The sequence below is a fragment of the Mytilus trossulus genome, unplaced genomic scaffold (assembly GCF_036588685.1).
Source record: "Mytilus trossulus isolate FHL-02 unplaced genomic scaffold, PNRI_Mtr1.1.1.hap1 h1tg000110l__unscaffolded, whole genome shotgun sequence".
In the NCBI taxonomy this organism is placed as follows: Eukaryota; Metazoa; Mollusca; class Bivalvia; order Mytilida; family Mytilidae; genus Mytilus; species Mytilus trossulus.
This window is the reverse complement of record NW_026963297.1, coordinates 2,983,553-3,010,559: the sequence shown is the minus strand read 5'-3', so window position 1 is coordinate 3,010,559 and position 27,007 is coordinate 2,983,553. Positions and strand designations below refer to the sequence as shown.

Below are 27,007 nucleotides of genomic sequence, written 5' to 3'. Positions count from 1 at the left end.
GCATGAAATGATTGCAACTAGATATTTATCAATCCAAATCAACCAATTAATTATTTTACCAATTCCTGGTTTCGCTTATTATGCGCTGTTTTAGCAAACGTAATCAGGATATCTCTAGAACTGTAAAATGTGCGTAAATTTATAAAAAAAAAGAGTGCTTCAAATGCAATCATCCTGGTGTTTACAGTTAGAGTAGAACGGAATACAACCTTTGAGTTATGATATTAATTTTGGTCAAATGTCAAACACGACCAAACAAGCGCCCTCAATTTTTATAACTACACTGTCGACATGGTTGGTTGAAAGTTTGTAAATGCATATTATATCTTTTAAGTTACTTAAGGTATTTGCATATATTACTAAGAAAATTGAGAGCACATTACAATGACATTTTTTTTAAGGTCTTACAAGTAACGGAACAATTCATATTGCAACATGGAACGACAACATTGGTGCTCAACTTGTCTTATTCCTTTTGAGAATAAGCACAGTTTAAGAGGTCATCGTTATATCCATGCAAAACAACCACGGGTTCCTTGTAGTATATGTCCGTTAACATTTGCGCATTATAGTCAATTAGGAAAACATCTCAGATATATGCATTCAGATTATATCATCAACACGTTTGTTGAAAATGCTGAGAGTATTTATAGAAAAAATATAACAGGCATCACACCTTGGATAGAATCTGATTCCGAATGGGCAGACAGTTCCGAAGAAGAGACTATAACGAGCAGTGAGGAAGAAGATATTTCGGAGGATACAGATTCTGAAAATATGGAAGAGACCGTTGAAAACATTTCGAATGAAACACAATACATCTTAGCAACAAATGTGAATGATGTTTCTGACAATAAAAATCCTGTAGGCGAATTCGATTCGAAAGGAGTCAATACTAAACATATGAATAATTTAGTTGGACATACTAGAAATGTAAAGAGTTGTGGTGTTTCATTTCTTGTCGAATTAGAAAGGAGAAAAGCAGGTATACATCATTTGAATATCACAAGGAACATTTCAAATTCAAAAGATAATTCTAAACGACACATATTACAGCAGCATATGGAGTCGGAGTTCCTCAGTACAGATTACAGAGTGTCTTTTCAACGTCCTCGTGATGAAAACACAGACCCTGATTTAAGGTTTGTAGGACACTAAAACATTAAGATACACCTTGATTGTTATTTTTACAACACCACTTCATTGTTTCCCTTAACTATTACTTGTTAACGTGTTAACTATTAACTGAACTTGTACGGTGTATATCATATAAGATAAAATGATCAATGGAGTGCCGCATGAACGGATCTCTACTAAACACGTATATATTATGTTTGTTTTTTATTCTATATCTTTCGTGAAGGATATACGTTAAGCTGTTAACAATAACTCTAAATCATAATATTTTACAAAATCATTTTTACATATCATTTGTCAACATGTGATTGTCATATAATTTAAGACACAATAATGACTCTCTATGACTTTTAAACTTTAATATATAAAAACTCCTGATTTAGGTTATTCAAATATAATATCTAAGTAAATGCACAAAAATGAAGACGAAAATAACAAAAAGGGTTTAATAACAACTGATGAATACATTAGACTTACAGATCGATAGTATAATATTCGCATGGTAAATCAGTATCTAGTTATGTCAGGATGGATCGCATGATACAAAAGTCTGCAATATTGGATCACATGACTACAAGTTTCTGTCTGCATCAATTTAGATTGTCAACATGTCATCTTTTAATACTAAATAGTGGCTCGTAACACACTTTTATTAGTTTTGATACCTTAGATTACTCGTATATCACAACTATTTGAAGCATCAATTCAAACTGACCATATTTTGAAAATATTCTATTTTTATTTCAAAAATTGGCTCAAAAACACAATTCAGAAGTATCGATACTTTAGCAAAGCTTGTATAAGAAAATCACGTGCTTTCATCGACTAACACTGCCCATGCTTCCACTTTATTCTGAAAGTTAACATGGCCCACAAATTAGAGTAATACATCAAAAAGTTGTTTTGTGTCAAGATTGATTGTATAATACAGGTGAGACAGGTTTTGGAACACAATGACTACCAAATAATGTCTGCATCAATTTCGTATGCTCTTTTTATTCGAAATATTTACTCCCCTAGTCAGAAGCCTGTAATTCAATAGTTATTGTTTATTTATGTGTTGCATATTTGTTTTACGTTCATGTTGTGTACATGAACAAGGCCGTTAGTGAGTTAAGTGTAAAAATATTAATTTAGAGTGGATTGGGAAACAAGTTTTGACACTTATATTATTCCCTTTCCACTTTGCGGGTGCGAATGCTGCCTTGTAGCGGCATTAGCCTGCTCTTTTTCGAAATCTACAAGGGTGTCTTTAACGTGCAAGAGATATGGCTCCCGCTTAACACGGATCAGCCATTTATCGTCCCCTTCCGACGGACTATCATCGTTTCTTCGAGACCATATTGGCAACTGGTGTCAAGGGAGAGCCGAAAATGCAGTTCCTGCAATTTTCATCCCAGACGGGAATCGAACCAGGAACCTTTGTGTTAGTAGTTCGATGCACTAACCACGGCTCTCTAAGTGGCCGGTAGTTTTCTCGGTTGAAATGTTTTACATTGTCATTTCTGGGCCTTTTATAGCTGACTATGCGGTATGGGCTTTGCTCATGTTGAAGGCCGTACGGTGACCTGTAGTTAATACTTTCTATGTTATATGATATATTGTGGAGAGTTGTCTAATTGGTTATCATACCGCATCTTCTTTTTGATATCATAACAATAGTCATAATAGTCTTGAGACCTCGGACTGGATTGTATAACGAAAAATATTTGCACTTTATTTTGAAAATTTACATGAATGTATCATAAATCAGTAATTTTAATTTTTATTATGTCAGGATTGGTCGTTTGATAAAGGTAACTATAATATTGTAACACAATAACTACAAAATGTTGTCTTCATCAATTAAGTGTGCCAAGATGTTCACGTTTTATTCAAAATATTGGCTTGTCAAACAAATTCAGTAGTTTTGATACCTCAGACTAGTTTAAATAACAGAATCATTTAACTGCACCAACCTAAACTGGTCGTATTTGCACTTTAAATTCATATGGACGCATAATCATGATGATAGATTACAATTTATTTTTATGTAAGGATGGATTGTATAGTAAAAATGACAGCAATACTGGTAGAAATAAGTACAAAGTTTTGTCCGCATTTATTTAAAGTGCAAGCAGGATTTCTTTTATTCAAAATGTTGACGCATCACAAAAAAAATCAGCACTTTAAATATATCAGGCTAGCTGACAACATAGTTTGACGGCAACATCGATAAAAGATATGCATATCAAAATAATATGTGGTATTATTGCCAATGATACACAAGAGATCAAATGACACAAACATTAACAACTATAGGTCAACATACGGCAGAGCCCATACCGCATAGTCAGCTTTAAAAAACATTTTAAAAAAGAACACAAACAGGCGAATTTATGTACAAAAAAGAACGAAAAAATAAATAAATGCAACACATCAATGACTGATTATTTATGTACTTTACAATGAAAAGTGTGAGAAGGTATCATCTGGGAATAGTGAACTGACTGACTCTGAGTATACAATGACGCTTTATTGTTTGTATTGTTTGCTAAATGTCAAGTGGCAAATATAACAATTCAAACCAGGACGAGTATATCTTATTTTCGAACGTCCGAGATATCGTAACCCGTGATGATTGCACAAAGTTTTTTAATTTTAATTTTTACTACAATCAAGTCGATGTCAAGCTTCTCCATAGAAGACACTTTACTGCTCTTGGATTATTCAGCGAGGGCATCATTAACTTGGTAGCTTACGGATGTGTTCTAAAGTAAAATTAAATAACTCAAGCATTCAAACTTGATTATTTAAACTGCAAGAATATTAGTTAAGGATCAAAATAAGCTAAAAATGTTGATAGGTCATGGAGCTCCTTTTCGGGAAAGGCTGACTCGGACTTTTACCTTATATTTGCATTGTTATTATTTGGATCTCAAATCAACAGAAAGAAAATCAAGAATCTGCTTGGATTTTGTCAAATGACCTTTTATGAGTCATAAGTCTTATGTTGAAAGATAAACAGGTGTTATTGGGCAAAATATTTCACCTTGCATCGTATGTAAAACACCAAGGAGTCCGAACATTTGACACTTATTCCAAAACCTCACCTAAGTACATTCTTAAAGCATAATGAATATAAATAAATTAGTGATTACTACTAATTTTATTCTATATAAACTATGATCGTATTGTTTATTCGAGTACAATAAATAACTTTACTCGTTAGTGACTCTTTTTACATTTTATACAGCTTTTATCTTTTTCGTTTTTTATTTTCTTGAAGTATACATATAATAATGGATATCAAATTTCAGCATTTTGGATCCAAATATATACATTCAGCTATAACAAAATGAAGGACCCTTTTTAATTGAAAGGCGGATAAAAAGGGTATCAACCGCATTGGAAAACTATTTTTATTTGTCTGGATATCAACGTCATTGTTTACGTTGGGTCGTTCCACAATTTTTTGTATAGTCTCTTTCTAGATATGATTTTATGCATTACATGCATTTTTCTTCGTTTTTCAATGGATTCTGTTTCCGGCGAAATTTTCAAAAGATGTCCGTATAGTGTCCGGATATATAACGTGTTGTTTATGAACTATCTCGTCAATTTCAGAAGATTCATAGTTAACGATTAGAAATAATTTCTGAAACGTCCGAAAAAGTGAACTCTCCATTACCATGAATGAAATATCTGTCACTGGACATTAACCTACCAGCAAAACAATCAGTCAACGAACATAATATACTATCATTCATTCAGTATAATCTTTCCAGATGACACCTGCATAATTTTGTTATTATCAAGTACAGATAAAGTCAATATATTAGTTAGGAAACTACCTACTTCAGCGACGGTTAAAAATCATGAAAGATGAAATGCTGACTCTCTAAATTGATGTGGACAAACATGTGTAGTCATTATGGTCACCGTGTACAAGTATTGCTGGCATTTATTTAATACATTCCATCAAGAACTAAAAAAATATACTGACTGATATGCGGCTTTAACGTTGTCATAAGAAAGTGACAATGATAATGAATACGGTCAGTCAGTAAACGTTGCATTTTTGATATCAACTCATATAAGTTATACTTTTTATTATAAAGTACAAATATATTTAGTGTTTGTTGATGCGGTCAAATAGTTTTGTTACACGAGCCAGCATATTAAAGTTAATTATTTTTTGTGGCGCGTCAATATTTTTAATAAAAAAAAGGACAGACATAGATGCGGGAAGCATGTTATAGTCATTTGCGTTTCAATATTGCTACTATTTGTATTATTATAATATATCATGACATAAAAAAACAAACTACATTCATTTTGCAGCTATATTATTGTCATGATATAGTTCAAGTTTGATCAATTTAGGTGATACTGTCAAATAGTTTTTTTTACACATTTTACTAAATTCACAAATATAACAAAACTACTCAGTTTCTTAACGAGTTAATATCTTGATTAAGAATAAGAAGACATGCTGGCACAATAAATATATGCAGACAAAGTTTTGAAGTAATTGTGTTCCAAGATTGATGTCATTTGTAATAAATAATCCACCGACGTTAAATAATTACGGATTTATTATGCAGCTATATACATTGTCATAGCGCTATACAAATATGGTTTATTTGGGTTGATGTGCTCAAATACTCTGGTTAAACAAGCCAGTTTGAAGTATAAAAACTACTGATTTGTTGTCAACCGCTGTTCAATAGTCATTTATCAATGCAACTGAAACCAAACCATAAACTGAGGAAAATACATCAACTATAAGTGTAAATACAACGGAACAAAATAAATCCTCCTTACATAAAAAGTAAAATCACAAAAATACTGAACTCAGAGGAAAATCAATTTGGAAAGTCCATAATCACATGGCAAAATCAAAAAACAAAAACGCATCTAAAACGAATGGACAAGAACTGTCATATTCCTGACTTGGTACAGGCATTTTCAAATGTAGAACATAACTGCTTTAATGTTTTGTAGAATGAATATACTCTATAAAGTGCAAATATGGTCAAATGCTTTATTTATGCTATCCAGCCTGAGATTTCAAAACTAGTAATTTTGTGAATAGATAATTTGAGTAAAAAAGAACATGCAAGCACGATATAATGACGTAGCAATTGTGTTTAATATATTTTTTATATTTAATAAATCGTGAGGTAAAAAATAATGAGTTATTATGCGGCAAAATGTTTTTTTTTATATAGTGCTGTTTTCTATTTTGGTTGATGCGGTCAAATTTTTAGCTCACCTGGCCCAAACGAGCCAAGTGAGCTTTTCTCATCACTAACATCCGTAGTCCTTAGTCCATCGTCCGTCGTCGTTACCTTTTACAAAAATCTTCTCCTCTGAAACTACTGGGCCAAGTTTAACCAACGTTAGCCACACTCATCACTAGGAAATCTAGTTTATAGACATGTCCGATGTCTCGACCAACCAACCAAGATGGCCTCCATGGCTAAAAAAGAACATAGGGGTAACATGTAGATTTTGACTCATATCTCTGAAACCAAAGCATTTAGAGAAAAACAAAGGGTAAAATTGTTTATCAGGTCAAGATCTATCGGCCCTCAAATTTTGAGACAAATCAGACAACACGTTGTTGGGTTGCAGCCCCCGAATTAGTAATTTTAATGAAATTTTGCAGTTTTTGGTTATTATATTGAATACTATTATAGATAGAGATAAACTTTAAACATCAATAATGTACAGCAAAGTAGGATCTACAAATAAGTCAAACATGGCCAACATTGTCAAGTGACCCCTTCAGGAGTTATTGCTCTTTATTGTCATTTTTAACCATTTTTCTAAAATTTTTGTAATCTTTTTAAAAAATCTTCTTTTCTAAAACTACTGGGCAAAATTTAACTAAACTCAGCCACAATCATTAATGGGGTATTTAGTTTTAAAAATGTGTCTGATGACCCCGCCCATGAACCACGACGGCCGACATGGCTACAAATAGTACAAAGGGTAAAATGCAGTTTTTAAATTAATATCTATGAAACCAAAGCATTTAGATCTATCTGCCCTGAAATTTTCAGACCAATCGGACATTTTTTGGTTGGGTTGCTAACCCTAAATTGGTAATTTTAAGAAAATTTTGCAGCTTTTGGTTATTATCTTGAATATTATTATATATAGAGATAAACTGCAAACAGTAATAATGTACAGCAAAGTAAGAACTACAAATAAGTCCACATGAAAAAAAATGGTTATGTTACTCCTTAAGGAGTAATTACCCTTTATAGTCTATTTTTCGGTTGTTTCCTGTTATGAGTTATTACTTCAGTTTTATTATGTATATCTTTTATATAGCAATTTTATAAAATTTACCGTTTGCAAAAGTATAAATTATTCTTAATAACAGGGATGTTCTGGTACCTAACAGAAAACCCTGGCCTTTTTGGAACAACTTTTTTGAAATTTTGTTCCTCGATGCTGTTCAACTTTGTACATGTTTCGGCTTTCAAACTTTTGAATCTGAGCGTCACTAGTAAGTCGTGTGTGGACAAAATACACTTCTGGCGTATTAAATTTTAAACCTGTTGCCTTTTGTTAGCTATTATTCGTGTGTTTCTTTGCCTTTTGTGTTCTCCTTTTTATTTGTATTGTAGTCCTGTAATGTTGTGTTGTCATTTTAATGTTATATTTCAAATGGCCATAAAAGAGGGAGGTTCGGCATGCCACAAAACCATGTTCAACCCACCATTTTTTATTCTTTTTAAAAAAAATGTCCTGTACCATGTCAGGAATACGCTCATTGTTATATTATAATTCTTTTCTGTGTGTGTTACATTTAAAAGTTGTTCGTAGTAATCGTTTTATTTTTTAAAGTCAAATGGAAAAAATTATGTTTTTTTTTTGGACTAAATGGGTAGCTTTTATATTTCAACTTATTTACATATAATTTGTCCTCAAGAAAACACTACAATTTTTTATAAATTTAGAAGAAATTTACTTTAATTTAATAGTTTGCTTCCAGTAAACAATTCGCGAATATGTTTTCCGTATGCTGTGAACTCAGCGTCACCTTTCTCGTACAAACCCAGTGTTAACATTACGTATGAATCTGTCATCGTAAAAAACTGTTATCTTATTGTACATGTTGTATACGTGCTCAATATCCATGTTTTTTTTGTTATTTATCGATTTAAAGGTGACAATCGGTAAATTATGGCTTTAAACACGACAATTAACTATTTGCCATTTTTTCAAACCATATCAAACCGAGAGGAAACACATTACGATTATACCATTTGGATGCGTAAAAAATGATAAAAATCGTGCACAGAAGTTTTTGATATATATGTTGTGTAGAAATTGTAATGTTGTACTCATTATGATTTGTACAGTTCGTTACCAGTGTTTTATGAACTGCCTAAACAAATGGATGATGCATGTACGAAGTCTTTCTTTTTGCATTTTTCTGTTATGTTTTCGTTTCTACAAATTATTACATAAAACATTAAAAGAACACAATTTTTTTTTAAGATATAATTTGGTATCAGGAGAAAACGAAAATAGATTTTAAACCATTCAGGTGTCCTTGTGTGTAATGTGAGGACACGAAGAATAGCACGATTTGTTAGGTTGAAGTATAATAATTTGAAATTTTGCACAAGTTGTAGATTTCCCATCATATAATAGATGCATGGTGAATTGCTGGTGTGCAAAACCTCCGTCACATTGTTGACTATACACATTAATCTTATTGTGAAACATGCACATCCTTCGGTAGTAATATTTTTAAAAAAAATGGGAGTATAAGCTGCATATTAATATTGCAAACTGAAAAAGGTTTTTTTATGCACTTGAATTAAAAATAGAGAAATTACTCTTATAATATTGAATAGGATATGGCAAAGAAAATAGAAAAACGTTTTTTCACTTAAAAAACTTGGACCTCTATGGAAATTATTGATATAATATTTGTTACTCCTATATTTGGGTGGGCAAACATCGTGCAATGTATGAACGGTACATGTTATTACTTATATGAGAGAGAGAGAGAGAGAGAGAGAGAGAGAGAGAGAGAGAGAGAGAGAGAGAGAGAGAGAGAGAGATATCTTTACAGTTGTATTTTTTTATAATTTACCAATTCAGTAAAATTGTGCTGAAAGGGGAAGGTACACAACTGACTATTGAAAAAAATAAATTAAAACAAACAGTAATATTAGTTTTATTTCGTTTTCAGAAAGAAGGAACATGTAATTAATGACAACTATTTACCAAAATCAATTAAACACCAAACACTTGTAACAATATTCAAACATTTAGCATTTTAGCATTTTGAATTTCATTTTAATATGTTTAAAAATGTTGTTTTATTCAAAATTCAATCCATATAGGGAACCTACTAGAATAGTACAACTTTATGGAATTATAAAATACAAATGTCCTTAAGTGTTAAAAAATACACAAATAAATCTTGAATAACGCAATCATTTATGTCATTAAAAAGTAATTTCGTTGTATTCCTTCGGAATCACTCTATACCCTAGCGTTGTTCTTATTTCTTTTCATTTTCCTCAATAGATATCAAATGCAGCAATGATTATCTTTAATGTTCAAACTTAAGCGTTTGAAATACAAAGGTAAACACATTGTTTATATATGTCAACAGCCAAAGAGAATATCAGTTTTACAAAAGACAACTGAACCTCATATTAACTTCACTGAAAGACATGTTTTGTAAGATATATTAAGAATATTCAACGACAGACAAAAATGATGCAGCTATTTATCAAAACCAATTGCGCATCAAACATTTTACCATAATTATACATTCAAATCATGTGATGGATAGCGCAGTGAATATCACTTCTTCTTAATATTAATTAATGTTTATTATAGGATTAAACATTTCAATATTTGACATTATAGGGATGAAGATCCACCTGGAAAGACTGTACTACAAACGGAACAAAATACACAGGTATCATGTTAATCATTGTTTTTATTGAAAGGAGAACACTAGTCTACTTTGCATTTTCTTAATTCTAAAACGCAAGAATGGTACAATGGTGTTACAAAAGGGTTCAACGATTAAAAACATCTTTTTTCATTATATCAATTTACACTTGAAACTGAAGTATTTGGATTATTTTAGATACAATACATAAACTCAATCTTATTAAAGCATTTGAACTCTTTAAAACATCCGTAGAAAAAAAAGAAGAAGCAACAAGGTAGTCTAATGTTGAAAATGCAACATTTATGTGCTGTTGGATAATAATATATATGGAATAATGTGTTTTGTTAAATATTTTTTTGTATTTGGTCAATGTTTTAATTTAGGGAAGATAATTCAGAGCCATACACAAGACTTGCCGTTGTTCGACAACTATCCCATACTTTTGTAATGTTTTTCGCACATGCATTCTTTTATGGAATCAATACAAATCAACATACACAATGGTACTGTTACTTTCCTTATAACAAAACTGAAAAAAAATGTACGTTCATGCAGGGCCACTTTTGTTGGACTGACATTCCCTGTGATTTCTCTCCGCCAAAAAGTCAATTGCATGGTTTCAGTTTCCTATTGAATTAAATGAAATATTTGATCATAAATGCTTTTTCATAATTTGAGATAAGAATTCAAAATTTTAATGCTATACTTTTTTATTGTTCAGGCTAATTAGATTCGGACGTTTTTACTTTACTTGTGTTCCATAACGGTATTTCCGTGATTTTGTTCACATAACCTGATATAGCATGTGCTGTTCGCAAAGGATTTTATCATATACTTAAATAAAAATAAAAGTTCCAGAGTATAATACAACCATTACGAAACGGATGACACTTTACATAACATGATGGTAAGATATGTCGTAATTCTATTTTATTTGTATAAGTTCAATAGGCAAGATACCAGAAATTACACGTATATTTAATTTAAAGGTTTCGATGAAGTTATTGAATTGTAGAAACTCGTAAAGGTTACTCCAGATTACTTTTATGTGAAATTAAATCATAAATAGCTGTATTCTATTTTTGTTCTGACATAAGATCGTAAAATGTAAAATTTGGAAAGTCTATGAGTGATGAAAAGTTTGAAATTCAACGTGCAGCTATAATCATTAGATGAACAATGTACTTTCTGTTCACAAGTTACACATAAGCTGTTTGATACAGATTTCCATGTGAGACACATCAAATTTATTCGTTAACACTCGTATATTTTGCATTTCACTTAGGATTGTTTTTAATATCCATGGTATTTGTAACTGATAACTCCAAGCTTGTCACCATTTTCAAATTGGTGATGCGTTTGTCTTTGATAATGTTTCAGGTCGTATAGAATTAGAAAAAAAGTAAATAAATGAAAATATTCTTTAGATTACGTCGCACTGTTACACCTTTTATATGTTTTTAAACATTTTATCCATATTGATGATTGTTGAATTATGTGTTTCTTTAATTTGTAAGCAAACCCCATGGGCTGACTTGGATAGAGAAGAGACAGAGCAATTTGATTATAAGGAAGTGATAGCTATGATAGGCCAAGAAGGGGTTAACGATGAAGAAGAATTAATAAACATAAATGAAGATCCGGAGGTAAATATAGTTCAGCACTAATTAAATACTAATGAAATCCATTTAAAAAAAGATCGTTTACAACAAGTATGGTTAAAACAAATATACAAAGTAACTTATATGTGATTGTTTATTTACTGTATTCTATTTTAATTTAACAAACATAGTTTGTTTGTTTTTTGTTTGTTTGTTGGTATCAATGATAATTATTTTCATCAGTTTGCCACACCGTTAGTTCGTGACTGTTACACAATATAGTGAGGTTGTATCTGCATTCAGTATTTTAGTTGCTTCTTTTTTATATTCATCGCAATTATAATTGTTGCATGCGCACATTTAAAAGAAATGCATTAACTCTCTTTTATATGATGTGCATTTACCTTTATATAATGTGAAATTGTCTCTTTATGATGTGAGTAAATATCCGTATATGATGTGTAAACATTATAAATGATATGCAAATATACTTATATATGATGTGCAAATATACTTATATGATGTATATGATTTTTTTTATCATTTTCAAATATCCTTTTATGATGTGAAAATATACTTATATGATGTGTATGATCATTCAAAATCTGCGCGAACACGAAAAATAGTTAAATAAAATTGAATTATCCTCTCGATCTTAGTAGAGGTGTTGCAGAACTGAGTAACTTAAATACGAATACGTATCAAAGTATGCATATACGTGCGATACAGTTACAAGGGGTATCTTTTTTTATTACCGGTGACTCTCAATGTATTTATTAAATCAAAATGGGGATTCTGTCATGTGTGCTTGGTTTTTTCTATGTGCCATAATAATGAAAAAAAGCGCATTGAAAAAGTACCGAAGAATGATTTTCAAAGCCATTAATCAGAACAAAATATATCTTCGGGAATCGAGTGTAAAGTCAAGCACAACTGTTGAATTCAAAGCGTATTTAGTTTTTTTTTGTCCTTTAATTGTTAAATACAGAAACTAAAAAAATATCATCTCGCTTCAAATTCCATCATTATTATATTTTAAAACTAGATTTTTATAAATTGACATTCAAATTTTATATTAAATGAAAGCAAACAATATGGGTCAAGCGAAATCGCTTTGTAATGAGTCATCATAACAGGGTAGGCGTGTTTGATTATAGAAATACCATTTGGCTAATATAGAAGGAGTTTGCTTATATTTTGAGGTAAGTTGTTTAAAAGTATGTTAGCCTACAGGTTCGTCGCTATTCAACTTATTAATAATTGAGTGTCGAGGGAGTATGCGTGTAGATAAAGCTGCATTGTTTACTTCTAAATGGTGTTAATGTATACACGTTTCGCTGTCAACATGACTTACAAATGTAGCACATCAATGAATCCACCGTAATAACGATGAAAAAGGGATATTTGCTACAAAAGATGTGTCATTCATCTGATTCCGATTCCGAACCTTTGCTTCAAATGGGGAAAAGAGGACAGCATACCCTTCTTGGAAATTACGATGCCAAAGGATATATACTGTGGATTCATTCATTTTCGTGGATTACGGATAACTTGCATAATCGTGGATATCTAATTTCGTGGTTTTGCCAAAGTCTACATATCAGCCTATAGAAAACATTTTATTCGTTGGACATTTAATTTCGTGGTTCACATGTACCAACGAAAGCCACGAAAATTGGTGTCTAACGAATAATAATGAATTCACAGTATAAGGAACTAACAACTTGCTGGTGGGATAGTGGACCGTCCTTTTTTGTTTGCTGCTGCAAGACGGACAATAATGGCTGAAGATCGGTAGTTATTAAGTAAATTTGGAGGTTCCATTGAACTTTGTAATTCTTGTGCCCAATCCTTACTACGCCGCATTGGATATGTTCAACGGAAATGAACTAAAGCAGCGCGTGAAATTCCAGAAGATTTCGAAAAACAGAAAGAGGAATTTCTGACTGCTATTCAAACTCAAGAAAAATTAGATACCAAATGACTTCATAATTTTTGATCAGACACACGTGTACAGTGGAGATCACTTCTAACCTCTCATTAAATCAGTCAGTATCTGCCAGGAGAACTGTTCTAGAACAGTATGTAGAACTGTCAGCCTGACACCCTTTAGATAGTTCCAGCTAGAACAGTTCGAACCTAGAACTGATTTGTACAGTTCTACCTAAACAGATCCTGACAGTTCTACCCTGGAACAATTTTAGACAGTTCTACCTAGAACTGACCAAATATTTGGTCAAGATCAGTTCCACGACTTCAACAGTTATACGGTTAGAATTGATTTATAAATTATACGGCTAGAATTGATTTATAAATTCTACGGCTAGAATTGATTTATTATTCTACGGCTAGAATTGATTTATACATTCTACGGCCAGAATTGATTTTATAACTATGATTGAGTTATAAGTTTTACGGCTAGAATTGATTTAAGAACTATTTGTATTTGATATATTAAGGCTTCGGCAAAATAGCGATATATATAGAGTTTTGCTGTTTTGCCGGTCTTATTTATATATTTTTAAACAAGAGATGTGTGTGCCTGTTCCATGTCAGGAGTCTTTAATTCAGTGATTTTCTGTTGTTGACGCGTTACATACATTATGTTTTTCGTTCATTTTTTGTACGTAGATTAGGCCTTTAGTTTTATCATTTGAATTAATTTATTTTTGTCATTCCGGGAGTCGAGATGACTCGTATAACAAATTATTTGACCTCATTAACCAAATGTAATAACTTGTTTCCCAATCCACTATTATATATAAATATGCTTTTGAATTTAACTTAAACTAACCATATTTGCTCTTCATCATGTTAATCCTTAATCATGTAGCTGCACACTGTAGTAATACAGTTATATTTTTAGGCAAGGATGGATTGTACAAATGACAGAAATTATACAAGTATTTGAAAAACAATGACCTCAAACTTTTGTTACTGCACAGTTATTCAGTTATAATTTTCGGTCAAGACGGACTGTAATATAAAGATACAGCAATATTGGGAAACAATGACCACAAATGTTTGTTCGCATCAATTTATAGTGCCAGCATGTCCTCATTTTATTCAAATATTGAATCGTTTACAAATATCAGTAGTTTTCATACCTCAGACTGACTCGTGTAATAAAATCTTTTGACTGCATCAACCCAAACTGATCATATTTTTTTATAGTGTAAATCTATAAAGCTGCACAGTAATTCAGTTATAATCTTAGGTCAAGAGAGACTGTAGTATACAAATAACCGCAATACTGGAAATCAATGACCACAATTTTTTCTCTCGCATCAATTGAGATTGCCAGCATTTCCTTTTTTTATTCAAAATATTGAATCGTAAACAAATATCTGTAGTTTTCATACCTCAGACTGACTCGTGTTAATTAATCGTTTCACCACATCAACCCAAACTGACCATATTTACTTTTTTGTGTAAATCTATATAGCTGCACAGTAATTCAGTTATACTTTTAGGGACTGTAGTATACAAATAACCGAAATATTGGAAATCAATGACCATAAATTTTTTTCGCATCAATTGCATCAAAATATTGCATCAGAAACAAATATCAGCATACCTCAGACTGACTCATGTAACACAATTTATTGTCTGCATCAATCACAATTGACCATATTTGACAGCATCAACCAAAACTGACCATATTTGACTGCATCACCCAAAACTGACCATACATGTATGTGTTCTTTTTTATGTAAATCTTATAGTCGCATAGTAAACCCGTAATATTTTTATGTAGGCAATGGTAGGGATGGATTGATTATTTCAAATGTTAGCAAACCAATGAATACAAAATTATGCTCGCATCAGTTTATAGTGCTAGCATGTCCTCTTTTTATTCAAAATTTTGAATCATAAACTAATTTCAGTTGTTTTGATATCACAGACTGACTCACATAAACAAATTATTTGTCCACTTTAACCAATACTGACCATATTTGACAGGATCAACCAAAACTGACCATATATGACAGCATCAACCAAAACTGACCATATTTGCACTTTATTATGAAAATTTTAATATATATATACATATATATATTTGGCGATTTGGTGTCACGATATCACAGAAGCATGGGTTCGAATCCCGGCGAGGGAAGAACCAAAAATTTGCGAAAGCAAATTTACAGATCTAACATTGTTGGGTTGATGTTTAGACGAGTTGTATATACATTATGTACACAGCCATGTATCACCATCATTGATGGCGATCCGATGGATACATCTGTTGTAGGGTTGTCACTGACTCAGACGTACTTATGAATATAATTATTTTCTGTGACTGTATCTTACATTAATTTGTAGGATCCTTTACTATAGATAATTTAGCTGATCTGTAACAATAACATCTTCATGCTTTATATATCATGTACTGTAATACGCCGCTAGATTAAAACTGACGTGGAAAGGTAACACATGGCCAGCGAAAGCTCTTTTTAAGAGAGCCCAGGTGGTCGTGTGGTCTAGCGGGACGGCTGCAGTGCAGGCGATTTGGTGTAACGATATCACAGAAGCATTGGTTCGAACCCCGGCGAGGGAAGAACCAAAGATTTGAGAAAGCAAATTTACAGATCTAACATTGCTGGGTTGATGTTTAGACGAGTTGTATATACATATATATATATAGCCGCATAGTAAATCACTTACATTGTATAGTTACATATCACGTTGGATTGTGTTATTCAAATGACAGCAATATTCATGATATTGGAAGACATTGACTACAAAAAAATGTCAACATCAATTTAGAATACCAGCATGTCCTCTTTTTATTCAAAATAGTGAATCGTAAACAAATTTCAGTAGTTTCGATATATCAGACTGAGTCATTTTAACAAAATTATTTGACCGCATCAACCAAAACTGAACATATTTACAATTTATCATGTAAATATATATGGCCATATTGTAAACCAATAATATTTCTATATATATAGCTATGTCAGGACGGATTATATGATAAAAATGACACCAACTTTGGAACACAATTACTACCATGAATACAAAAGCTTGTCCACATCAATTAAGAGTGCCAATACATCCTCTCTGTATTCATAATATTATTAATAATTAACCGTCACTAAAGTCAGTGCCTTTCGACTTTTGTCTGACGGGTTGGTCTGTGCATAAATTAGTCGCGCTTGCTGGGGAGTATTGATTTATACTCCTTGGTTGTAGTGACGCACACTACAGAATCCTCTAGATGGTTCCAATCTACTGCAGTGCACACAAAGATGGAGGTTTTTGAACTGGTCGGTCTTACTATTAGGAACTACATGTATGACCGCAAGTTTGTTGTTACTAACTTGTTGGTCTATAATTTTCTCAGTTACACAATTGTTATATGTTGTACCTCTTATTTGTCGTTTGGGTTTTTTGAAGAAGGCAAAGAAGAATGATTGATTTTGTGTGTAGCCTAACGTCCAGGGGCAAATGTTTCATTCATGTTCAGATCGAGTATATTTTTTTGACGTCCCAGACTCCCAGATATCATTTATAATTGTTATTGGTAAGTCTGCCTAAATTGACGAGATTGTGCAAATGTACATAGTTTTTTTACTTAAGTTACACAACACGTATTCCATGATTATCCCATAATTCAACCACTTTACATTTTTTTTGGATCAGGTCATAACATAATCTTAAATTATGAATGTAAATCCAAGGCAAACAAGGTGAATTACGATTAAAATTCCATGAATTAAATGCAGTGTTATATTTTAGGAAGAGACTGTTAAAAACGGGGAACGAAGCAATACATATATTTCTCCGATGAGTTGGATAACCTTTATATCCGCCTCGATATGTGTACATGTATCGTTTGATCAGTAAAAATATAGAAAATCTGCTTTTATACTGTTCAGTAATTGGAACTGATTTTTTTTCTAAATTTTAAGATGCCCTTACTGCAGTGACGTCATTTAGAACTGTTCAACAGTCCCGACTGATTTAGTCAGTTCTGCTGACAGTTGTACGGTTGTGGGGTTCGTGTTGTTTATTCTTTAGTTTTCTATGTTGTGTCATGTGTACTATTGTTTTTCTGTTTGTCTTTTTCATTTTTAGCCATGGCGTTGTCAGTTTGTTTTAGATTTATGAGTTTGACTGTCCCTTTGGTATCTTTCGTCCCTCTTTTAGAACTGATTTGGACAGTTCTACCCTAGAACTGATCCTGGCAGTTTTAGACAGTTATATCCTAGAACTGTTCCTGACAGTTCTACCTAGAACTGATTCTGACATTTCTACCTAGAACAGTTCTAGGGTAGTTCTAGGGTAGAACTGTTCTAGGTTGAACTGTTCTAGGAAAGTTTAGAACTGTTCTATGACAGATTATTCTGACAGTTCCAATGAGAGGTTAGAAGTGATCTCCACTGCATACAATTTTGTTTGTGTGAATAAATAAACTATGACATTTGAAGGCTAATTATCAGACAGTACTAAAAAAAAGTTTTGTATTTGTAAATATATGTTTATTAAATATTTTAAGTTTCATTAATTTAGTATTAATTAGTTAATAAAAAAATATAAAAAGGTCAGTCAGTGTAATTGCTTCGGAACTAAACACATTTATTAAAAAAACAGTTGTTGGCACGACACGGGTTATGTTCTTCTCATATATGTTATGATGGTATGATACTAAACCCCTAACGGGAAGGATTGTGCCTGATGTTCATATGATGAAATCATAATCTTTCAGTCAGTTTTATTGAAGTCTGGAGCTGGCATGTCAGTTAACTGCTAGTAGTCTGTTGTTATTTATGTATTATTGTCATTTTGTTTATTTTCTTTGGTTACATCTTCTGACATCAGACTCGGACTTCTCTTGAGCTGAATTTCAATGTGCGTATTGTTGTGCGTTTACTTTTCTACATTGGCTAGATGTATAGGGGGAGGGTTGAGATCTCACAAACATGTTTAACCCCGCCGCATTTTTGCGCCTGTCCCAAGTTAGGAGCCTCTGGCCTTTGTTAGTCTTGTATTATTTTAATTTTAGTTTCTTGTGTACAATTTGGAAAGTAGTATGGCGTTCATTATCACTGAACTAGTATATATTTGTTTAGGGGCCAGCTGAAGGACGCCTCCGGATGCGGGAATTTCTCGCTACATTAAAGACCTGTTGGTGACCTTCTGCTGTATTTTTTTTCTACGGTCGGGTTGTTGTCTCTTTGACACATTCCCCATTTCAATTCCCAATTTCATTTGGTTATTGTTTGTTACCTTTTGTCCTTTATGGATTTTTTGTATGGATCACTGGTGTTGTTTTAACAGTTTCACAGTTCAAATGAGGTCATGTTAAGGAAAACCAGGTAAACGTTGTAATTTCCCGAGAAGATTATTTACATTTATCTAAGCTGTATTTGTATTCGCGTGTATGTATTTTCGCGGAAATATACCTACCGCGAAATTCGTGAAAATAGGTTCACCACTGAAAAAGTATATGTACAGTATTTAATAATCAATTGATACTCACAATGAACTTACGAAGTAAAGGCTTTGTTTAGCATACTTAGCCTTTTTATTAAATAAAAACATCTTTTATTCATTTTTTTTTCTAAAGCAATAGAAAATAAATATTTATTTATCTAGTATAATATTGTTAGCTGGTTTTGATCCTTGAACAATGGACTTTATTGATTTAATATATCTAATACTGAATGCTGAATTTTCAACAATGTATAGCTTAAAGGATATTTTTTTGGTAGAAAGATATGATAGTTTTTATCCACACTAAAATAAGTGAACTATTTACAAATGTTAAAAAGATATTTCCTAGATTTCTGGTCTGCGAAGATTAACATTTCTCATTTTTCTCACATAATTTGTGTAATACTTTTAGAAAGATGTTAGTGCCGTTCGACATCTTAAAGTCGTAAAAACTTTATGAAAATTGAAGTTAAGTAAATAAACAGGTTCATTATATTCACAGTTGTCGCATATGTGAGGTTAGAAATGAACATGATGTTACATAAGCTCTCAAAAAGTATTTGACGGCTAACGTTAAATTGTGCCTAATTTTCCCTCATATCATTCGTATTCACCGTGATTTTTGATTCTTATAACAATTTAAAAAGTAAACCATTATAGTATATTTAATGACGTAAATTCATATAAGTGCACATGCTTTCTTTTTACCATTTTTGCGCTAAAATACGGTTTCCAGGCTTAAGTATTAGTTTCACCCACGAATGTGATTTTTCGCTTTTTTTTCTATCTAATGAAAAGGTAACTTAAATTCGTGCTGCATTTGCCTTTTTTTTTTAAACTATTTGCATTGGAGGTCACTGATGATTCTTTGTAGACTTGACTCGCGGCTGGCGTACAATATATTATTGCGCACCCTATTGAACCTTTCCATAGATTCACCTGATAGTTACCTGTCCATTTAAACTTTTGGCAGTTCTATTGTCCCATCTAACAAATACAACAGGTATTGTTCTCTGTATAGTTTATTCACTCAGACCTTTAAATTTCTTCTAACTGAAATCTTTCACTCATTGATTAATCTACCAGAGTAAAAAGTTTATCTGCTAAACTGGTAGAAATCACATGTTGACTATAAGTATTAAAACTGTATATGAGTTTGAATGTAGTATATTTTCAAACTGTTGAATGTAAACACTGATTCAAACATTTAATAAAAGTTGATTTCTGAAAAAAATCAACATTATTCCTATTTCCAAAAAAAATTGATAAAAAAAACCCAAAAATGCAATGAAATGGCGAATTTTATATATGAAGGCCTTCTTAAAAGTATTCTATAACTAAACATAAAACTAAAAGATGCAAATTTTCATACGAACAATACTTTTTTTTTCAAAACAAACTTGTTATCTATTTTGAACAGATTGAAAAAATATAATAAATGTTTAATAAACATGAAATCACAGGCATTTTTTTTTTATGTGAAACAAGTAATTTCTATCAGTTTAGCAGGGAAATTTTTACTCTGGTAGATTAATCAATGAGTGATAGATTTCAGTTAGAAGAAATTTAAAGGTCTGAGTGAACAAACTGTACAGAGAAAAATACCTGTTGTATTTGATAGATGGGACAATAGAACTGCCAAAAGTTTAAATGGACAGGTAACTATCAGGTGAATCTATGGAAAGGTTCATTTGGGTGCGCAATAATTCTGATATTTTTCATATCTACATGGCTTATTTAAATAGATTCTTTCGATAGTATGTGTATGTATTCATAAAACTTTTGAAAACAAGATATTCTTCAAAACAAAGTTTCCCTGTAGAATATTTGGATTTATTTAAGAAATTCAGGAAATCCTTAAAATTCGAGATGTTTTATGTGAACAAAGTAAGTCTCTATATAAGAGGTCCAAATGAACATAGTGTGTTACTCTTGAGAAATATATACGAAAAAATCTGAAACATTGTATGCCACAGGGTTTCACTTCACATGGAAAATGTATCTATAGAATATATATCGAGTGGTATTATGAAGGACACGCAATATAAAGATATGATGTATAAAATATATGCATCTATATTATAACACAAACTGAATGCCCGAAATTTATATTTTTATTGATTTGTAAAAACTAGGATTTGCAATAGGTGTATGCAAAAAATGTATGTATAATCCCAAGAGACTAATGAAATAGTCGATCTTGAAAATGTATATTCAAATAGTAGCTGTACATATACACTTTTTTCTTTTCACAACTATCCACCATTACTCTCAACTGACTTGTGCAAGAATGTTCACATTATTACAAATTTTAATACAGCCAGGTGGTTTAACTTCATCATTTTCTCCGCCAATCACTCAATTCAAATGGAAACAAAAATTCAGTAACAATCTTTTGTTGACCAGTCAGCGATTTGAGGTTTACGTATTGCTATTATTTTTGTAAAAAAAGCAACTTGATTTAAGATGTCAAAAGTACTTCAGTATGGCAGATTTAGCGAGTCTGGCGTACACACTATACGCCTGGCATCTTTGAGGATATTTGTTTAACTAATTTAGCGTATTTTTTTTCTAATTCTTGATTGTAGTATATTTTAGCTTACTTTGCAACTATTTTTTTATACGATTTTCCAACTTTATTCTCAAATATATATATTCATTCGTATATTTAACGAGATTAACTTGTGAACACATTCAACATTTTCTCCACATTGTAAATAAATAAATAACAAGTCATATGAAATATTTCTTTACCTCGTTGGTAGTCTTTACTTGCTTTGCATAGGTTTAAGTACTCCCAATATTTGGCAAACATATTGGCAAAGTCATATTGACACAGCATTCAATCAATTAGTCTTTATTTCCATGTGTTCGTCTTTTTTATGTCTTTTCCTCTATCCGCCTATTTATCACGGTTTTGTATTGTATTTGAAGAGAAAAAGTATTGTAAATATCATGCATGTTATGGAAAAAATATTAAGACAAATGCAATAACGCTTACAAATCAATTACAATTGACTAAATATCTAACCACTATTTCACAGTGAGACCCTGACAAAAACCGATACTAACGAAATTGTGGAAAATGTGGAATATATTAAGTTTGTTTTGTTAAAAATCATATCAATGATCAATATTGTGCTAGCTATAATTATAACTATTTATTCACCATTTTATTTTAGCTCGCAGTTGCAGACGTGGTATATAATCCGGGACAATCAGGTATAATGTTTGTCAGATGTAATGAAATTGAATCAAATACATCGTTAATGTCTATTGTTTATTGAAACTACTTAAATAATTACTGAAATGATTTAATCAGTTAATGCTTAGAAACGCATCATGAATATTATGCTATGTCTTTTTCAACACTAACCGAAAAAAAAATATCAAACACAAGGTTTCAGAGAAATTTACTAAGCTAGCGGCACAGATGGGTAATAACAAATGAATGTTTTTATTATAAAGTAGAAAGGGTTGCTTACATGTATTTCTTTTTAATTTAAATGTCTATAGATCTGTTATCCCATGATTTTTTTCTTATTATAAAAATGTTGGTCAGATCACTTTCATAGAAAAGGGCCATTCAATTACGACAGGAAATTATCGTTAACAATATTGTTTTGTTGTATTAATTCAAAAAAGACACCAGTCAGTTCATGTTTTCTTATAAGCTCACTTTTTAAAATGAAATATGAGCTTTTGCCGTCCGTCCGGTGTAAACTATTTCAAACATCTACTCAACATATTCCAACTAAACCTTTGCTGAATGATCCTTATGTTATTAAAAATGCAATTTGTGTTTTATTTTGTATTTCGTAAAAACAACATGGGTATCAGGCTAAAAATAGAACATAGGGGTAAAATGCAACTGTTGGCCTTTATCTCAAAAACTAAAGCAGTTAAAAAAAATCTGACATGTAGTATACATGTTCATCATGTCATGTTCTATCAGCCCTGATATGTTCAGATGAATATAACAATCCATGGTTGGGTTGCTGCCACACAATTGTGAAATCTCAGGACTTTTTGAAGCTTTTGTTTTATATCTTAAATATTATTATAAATAAAAATAACCTATAAACAGTAAAAATGTTAAGCAAATTAAGATCTGTAAATGATCGGGTTTAAGGACTAATATTGTCAACTGACCATTCAGGATATCAGTGACATGTTAAAGTTCTCAAAAAGTATTAAAAAATAAATAAGATTTTATAAGACTTTAACAAATGGCTTATAGTTATACATGCCAAAAAAAATGGGGTTCAATGGGCAAAATTTGATAAGGCATTCAAATGGATAAAAGCAGAGGATTGCGAAAATCTGACAAAAATTCAAAAACACGACAAGCGAACATCCATGACAAGCGAACATCCTTAAGGAATTAATGACAGTTATAAACAATTTGTTTATCAGGTTTTTCTCATTCAAAAAATCGTCTGCTCTAAAACTGCTTAACCAATCTAAACCAAGTTGAAGCTGAATGGTTCTTAGGTTATCTAGGATAAAGCGTTTGTTTTATTTTCTATTTACTCTGAAAATATGGCCGCCATGGCTAAAATAGAACATATAGTAGAATACAGGTGTATACTTAAATCACAAAAACTAAATCATTTAGAGCAAATCAAACAAGAAAATAAAGTATTCATTAGGTCAAGGTCTACCTGCTCTGAAATAACAAGCCACATCGCGAAGCTGGCTTTTTTGCTCATGAATTGATGGTTTAAAGGAAATGTTGCAGTTTTCAATTTTCATCCTGAATATTATTATAAATAAAGATACACTGTTAACAGCAAACATGTCCATAAGTGCTACAAATAGGTCTATATGATCAACATTCTCAATTGGCCCCTTAAGGAGTTATTGCCCTTATAAAACCATTTCTCATGATTTGAAAATTTAGTTTGCTTACTGTAAAATAAATATTCTTCTTTGAAACTGGCGAATCAAGTTCAGCTTAACTTTGAATGAATGAGTTTCAGTGTAATAGGAATACATTTTGTATTTCTTATTTCCTTGTACTTCAAAAAGCAGGAGAAATTGACAGTTTTAAGCCATTCATTAATATGCATTGAACATAAAAAATAATCATTGATACAAGATTTCAGCCAACATAAACAGATGATCGATAAATGTTCTATACGGCCTCTTGTTAATATTACACATCAATAATCTATGTATCATATTTCTGGAAAAATAATACCGCTATCAACACCAAAAAAGGGAAAATAACAAACACTGCGTCTTGATTATATTAAGAAAATAACACAATATAAACTAAAGGAGTAGGTCCAGTAAGACCCCTTTTTGGCCCCAAAATATAGCAGTTTTACAAAATTGTTAAAATGTAAACATTTAGATATTTATTGTACAGTAGAATGGTCCTGCTACATAAATAAAGGCTGTTTTTGACAATGCAATACACATTATAAAAGGTACTAGCACCATTAAGTCAGGCTAAATTACAGAAACCTTCACCTTTCTAGCATTTTAGTTAAATTTTAGGCGGTTTTCGTGTGAAACGAAAGTGGCCGCATTAGTGTTCATCCTTAATATTAAAATGTAAGTTGTATTTTATGAGTATACATAACAAATATAAAGATTGAGGATGAACACGGATGCGGCCACTTTCATTTTTGACGAAAACCATCTGAGAAATGACATTGTTCGGCATATTTTGTAGATTTTTCATATTTGAGCTTGAATCGGGTCGTTTTTAAAGACACAATTAGTTAAATTCTTTTACATAAACTAATTGATTCAAATGAAATAGACACTTAAGTGTTTAAAAAGTGGTCAAAATCCTTCGTAAGATGAACCTGAAATTTGAGGCCAAAATCGGTCCTTACCGAACCTACTCCTTTAAAAAAATGAATAAAAAAGATATGCCATTCACTGAGTAGATATTTCAATGAACAACGTTCTTAAATTGCAGTATGGACAGAGGCTATCGACATACTAAAGGCCACTTTTATGAAAAAAAAGAAAATAGCTAGGGTAAGAGGAATGTTTGCTTCAACAAATACAGTTACGTTCACAAAGTGGTTACCTGCTAATTTTCCTGTGGAAGGTGTTATGTGTGGTTGTGGAAGACACCTTAAAACACCTAAATCGCTTTTAGTTCATTTACGAAGGAAAAGCTATGCCGACCGCAAAAATGTAAAGTTATTCAAAAAGGGAATATAATCAAAATAATATTCATGGTTTTGGAGGCGTTACATAGTGCCATGCATATCTTATTCTGAATACATTAATGACGACTGAACATAAATAGAATATCAAAGTGCATTATATTAACAATTCTTTAACGAGATTTATACCACAGTGGATATGTTTCATGTTTGACAATGGACGCTTGTTCAATTCAAATGTCATCACACAGTTTTAACATAATACAATGAAGGAACAAAAGTTGTATCTTGTACTTTTATTCTCCAATACATTTGATGAAATCAGTTCATTTGCAACTTATCATCGATTATAATATCTTAACTGCAAACACAGCAGATTGATAGAAAAGAAAAAGACTGTCTTTCATTCCGTTTTTGGTATTTCGAAGTACCAAAAGAGAAATACAACGATATCTTGTCAGATCATTGTAATATAAGCAAATCTAAGACATAGGATGTTATATAATCCCGATCAGAGACTGGGTTAGGTAATTAATGGGTTAAATGATGTTTTACCTGAGAATGTATTTTTTGTTTCTTTTTGTTGTTCATGGTCTTGAAAAATTGTTTTATTCCATTTACCAAAGAATCTTTAAATAATCATAAGAAGCAGTAAGCAATATTTTAGTATGTGATATGGAATAATTGACAATGAGAAACACTATCTACAAAAGTCAGAACGAAGTGGAAGCAAGCAACAATGGGTTCTTGTCAAACCATGAACAAAGGGCAACACCCAAACAGCACAATAAAAGAAACTCCAGATAATTTGAAATCATGACAATGCCGTCGTAGAAAAAACATGATAGCAAGACATTAAACAGTACACAACAAATAATATACATGATATAGAAAACGTAAAGCTGCTAAACAATTATTCCCGTCATGAAACGGACAGCTTTCATGTGCTCCATTAGGATGAGATAATCCTGATGTATATGCGACACCCGGGGTGTTATATCTGTTTTGTCATTCATGTAAGTACACACCGGGGGATCATTCTTTTTCAGTAAATCATGATCCCAGAAATGACAATAGGATTGTGTTTTCATCAATTGGAACAAATCCATCGTCCTGTCTGAAACAAAACAAAAACAGTCAACGGATTCATGCTGGCGTCATTTAACATTTTGAAGTTTCAATGTCAAATTTACCTCTTTGAAATCTTGTTTGTATTGGCTCATTGTAAGCAGGAACATTTGAAGGTAATCATGATAGGAAATGCAACCTAAAATAATGTTTTAAATACGAGACAGAATCTCTATATGCAGGTTACATGTAAAAAAAAGTCCCGACGAGAACAACATTGATAAAAACAATTGTGAAAAAATGAAAACAACATAAAAGAAAATAGTTGATAGACAAAGATATAAGGCCGTGTTTACATTGACCTAAACTCGGTGTGGTGTTAGTGTCTCACACGTAAACTTAACAACATTACGTTCCAGTTGATAAATCTCAATGTTTACATGTAGTTTACATCATGTTTTGCCTAAATGCAAACAATAGTCAATGTAGACCTTGTGTAGGTTAAGTGTACACTAAACTAGGCATTTAGAGCATCAATTTTGCCATATGTTTTTAAAGAAGAAACGATTTTTGAATAAAAATTGATATTTATAACATATATTTATAAAGTTCTTTACATAAACATTTGTATTTATTTTGTTTTGGTGTTAATAAAACACATCACGCAGCTTTATTAACCCCTTATCAAGACTCAAAGCATCATCATT

The 27,007-nt window shown here is 31.6% G+C and overlaps 1 protein-coding gene across 2 annotated transcripts in view; it reads left to right on the top strand.

The window, feature by feature from the left end:
• Positions 1 to 25,424, top strand: part of LOC134700031 (uncharacterized) — a 280,619-nt gene extending 255,195 nt beyond the window's left edge. Inside the window, exons 2-6 of one of the 2 annotated variants that reach the window (XM_063561424.1) lie at positions 402 to 1,142; positions 10,030 to 10,081; positions 11,578 to 11,706; positions 22,284 to 22,323; positions 25,037 to 25,424. In XM_063561424.1, coding sequence (XP_063417494.1) covers positions 436 to 1,142; positions 10,030 to 10,081; positions 11,578 to 11,706; positions 22,284 to 22,323; positions 25,037 to 25,287 — 1,179 coding nt within the window. In that variant the 5' untranslated portion in view covers positions 402 to 435 and the 3' untranslated portion in view covers positions 25,288 to 25,424. The remainder of the gene's footprint in view (positions 1 to 401; positions 1,143 to 10,029; positions 10,082 to 11,577; positions 11,707 to 22,283; positions 22,324 to 25,036) is intronic. The other variant, XM_063561422.1, reaches the window with a different exon arrangement.
• The last annotated feature ends 1,583 nt before the right edge of the window (positions 25,425 to 27,007 follow it).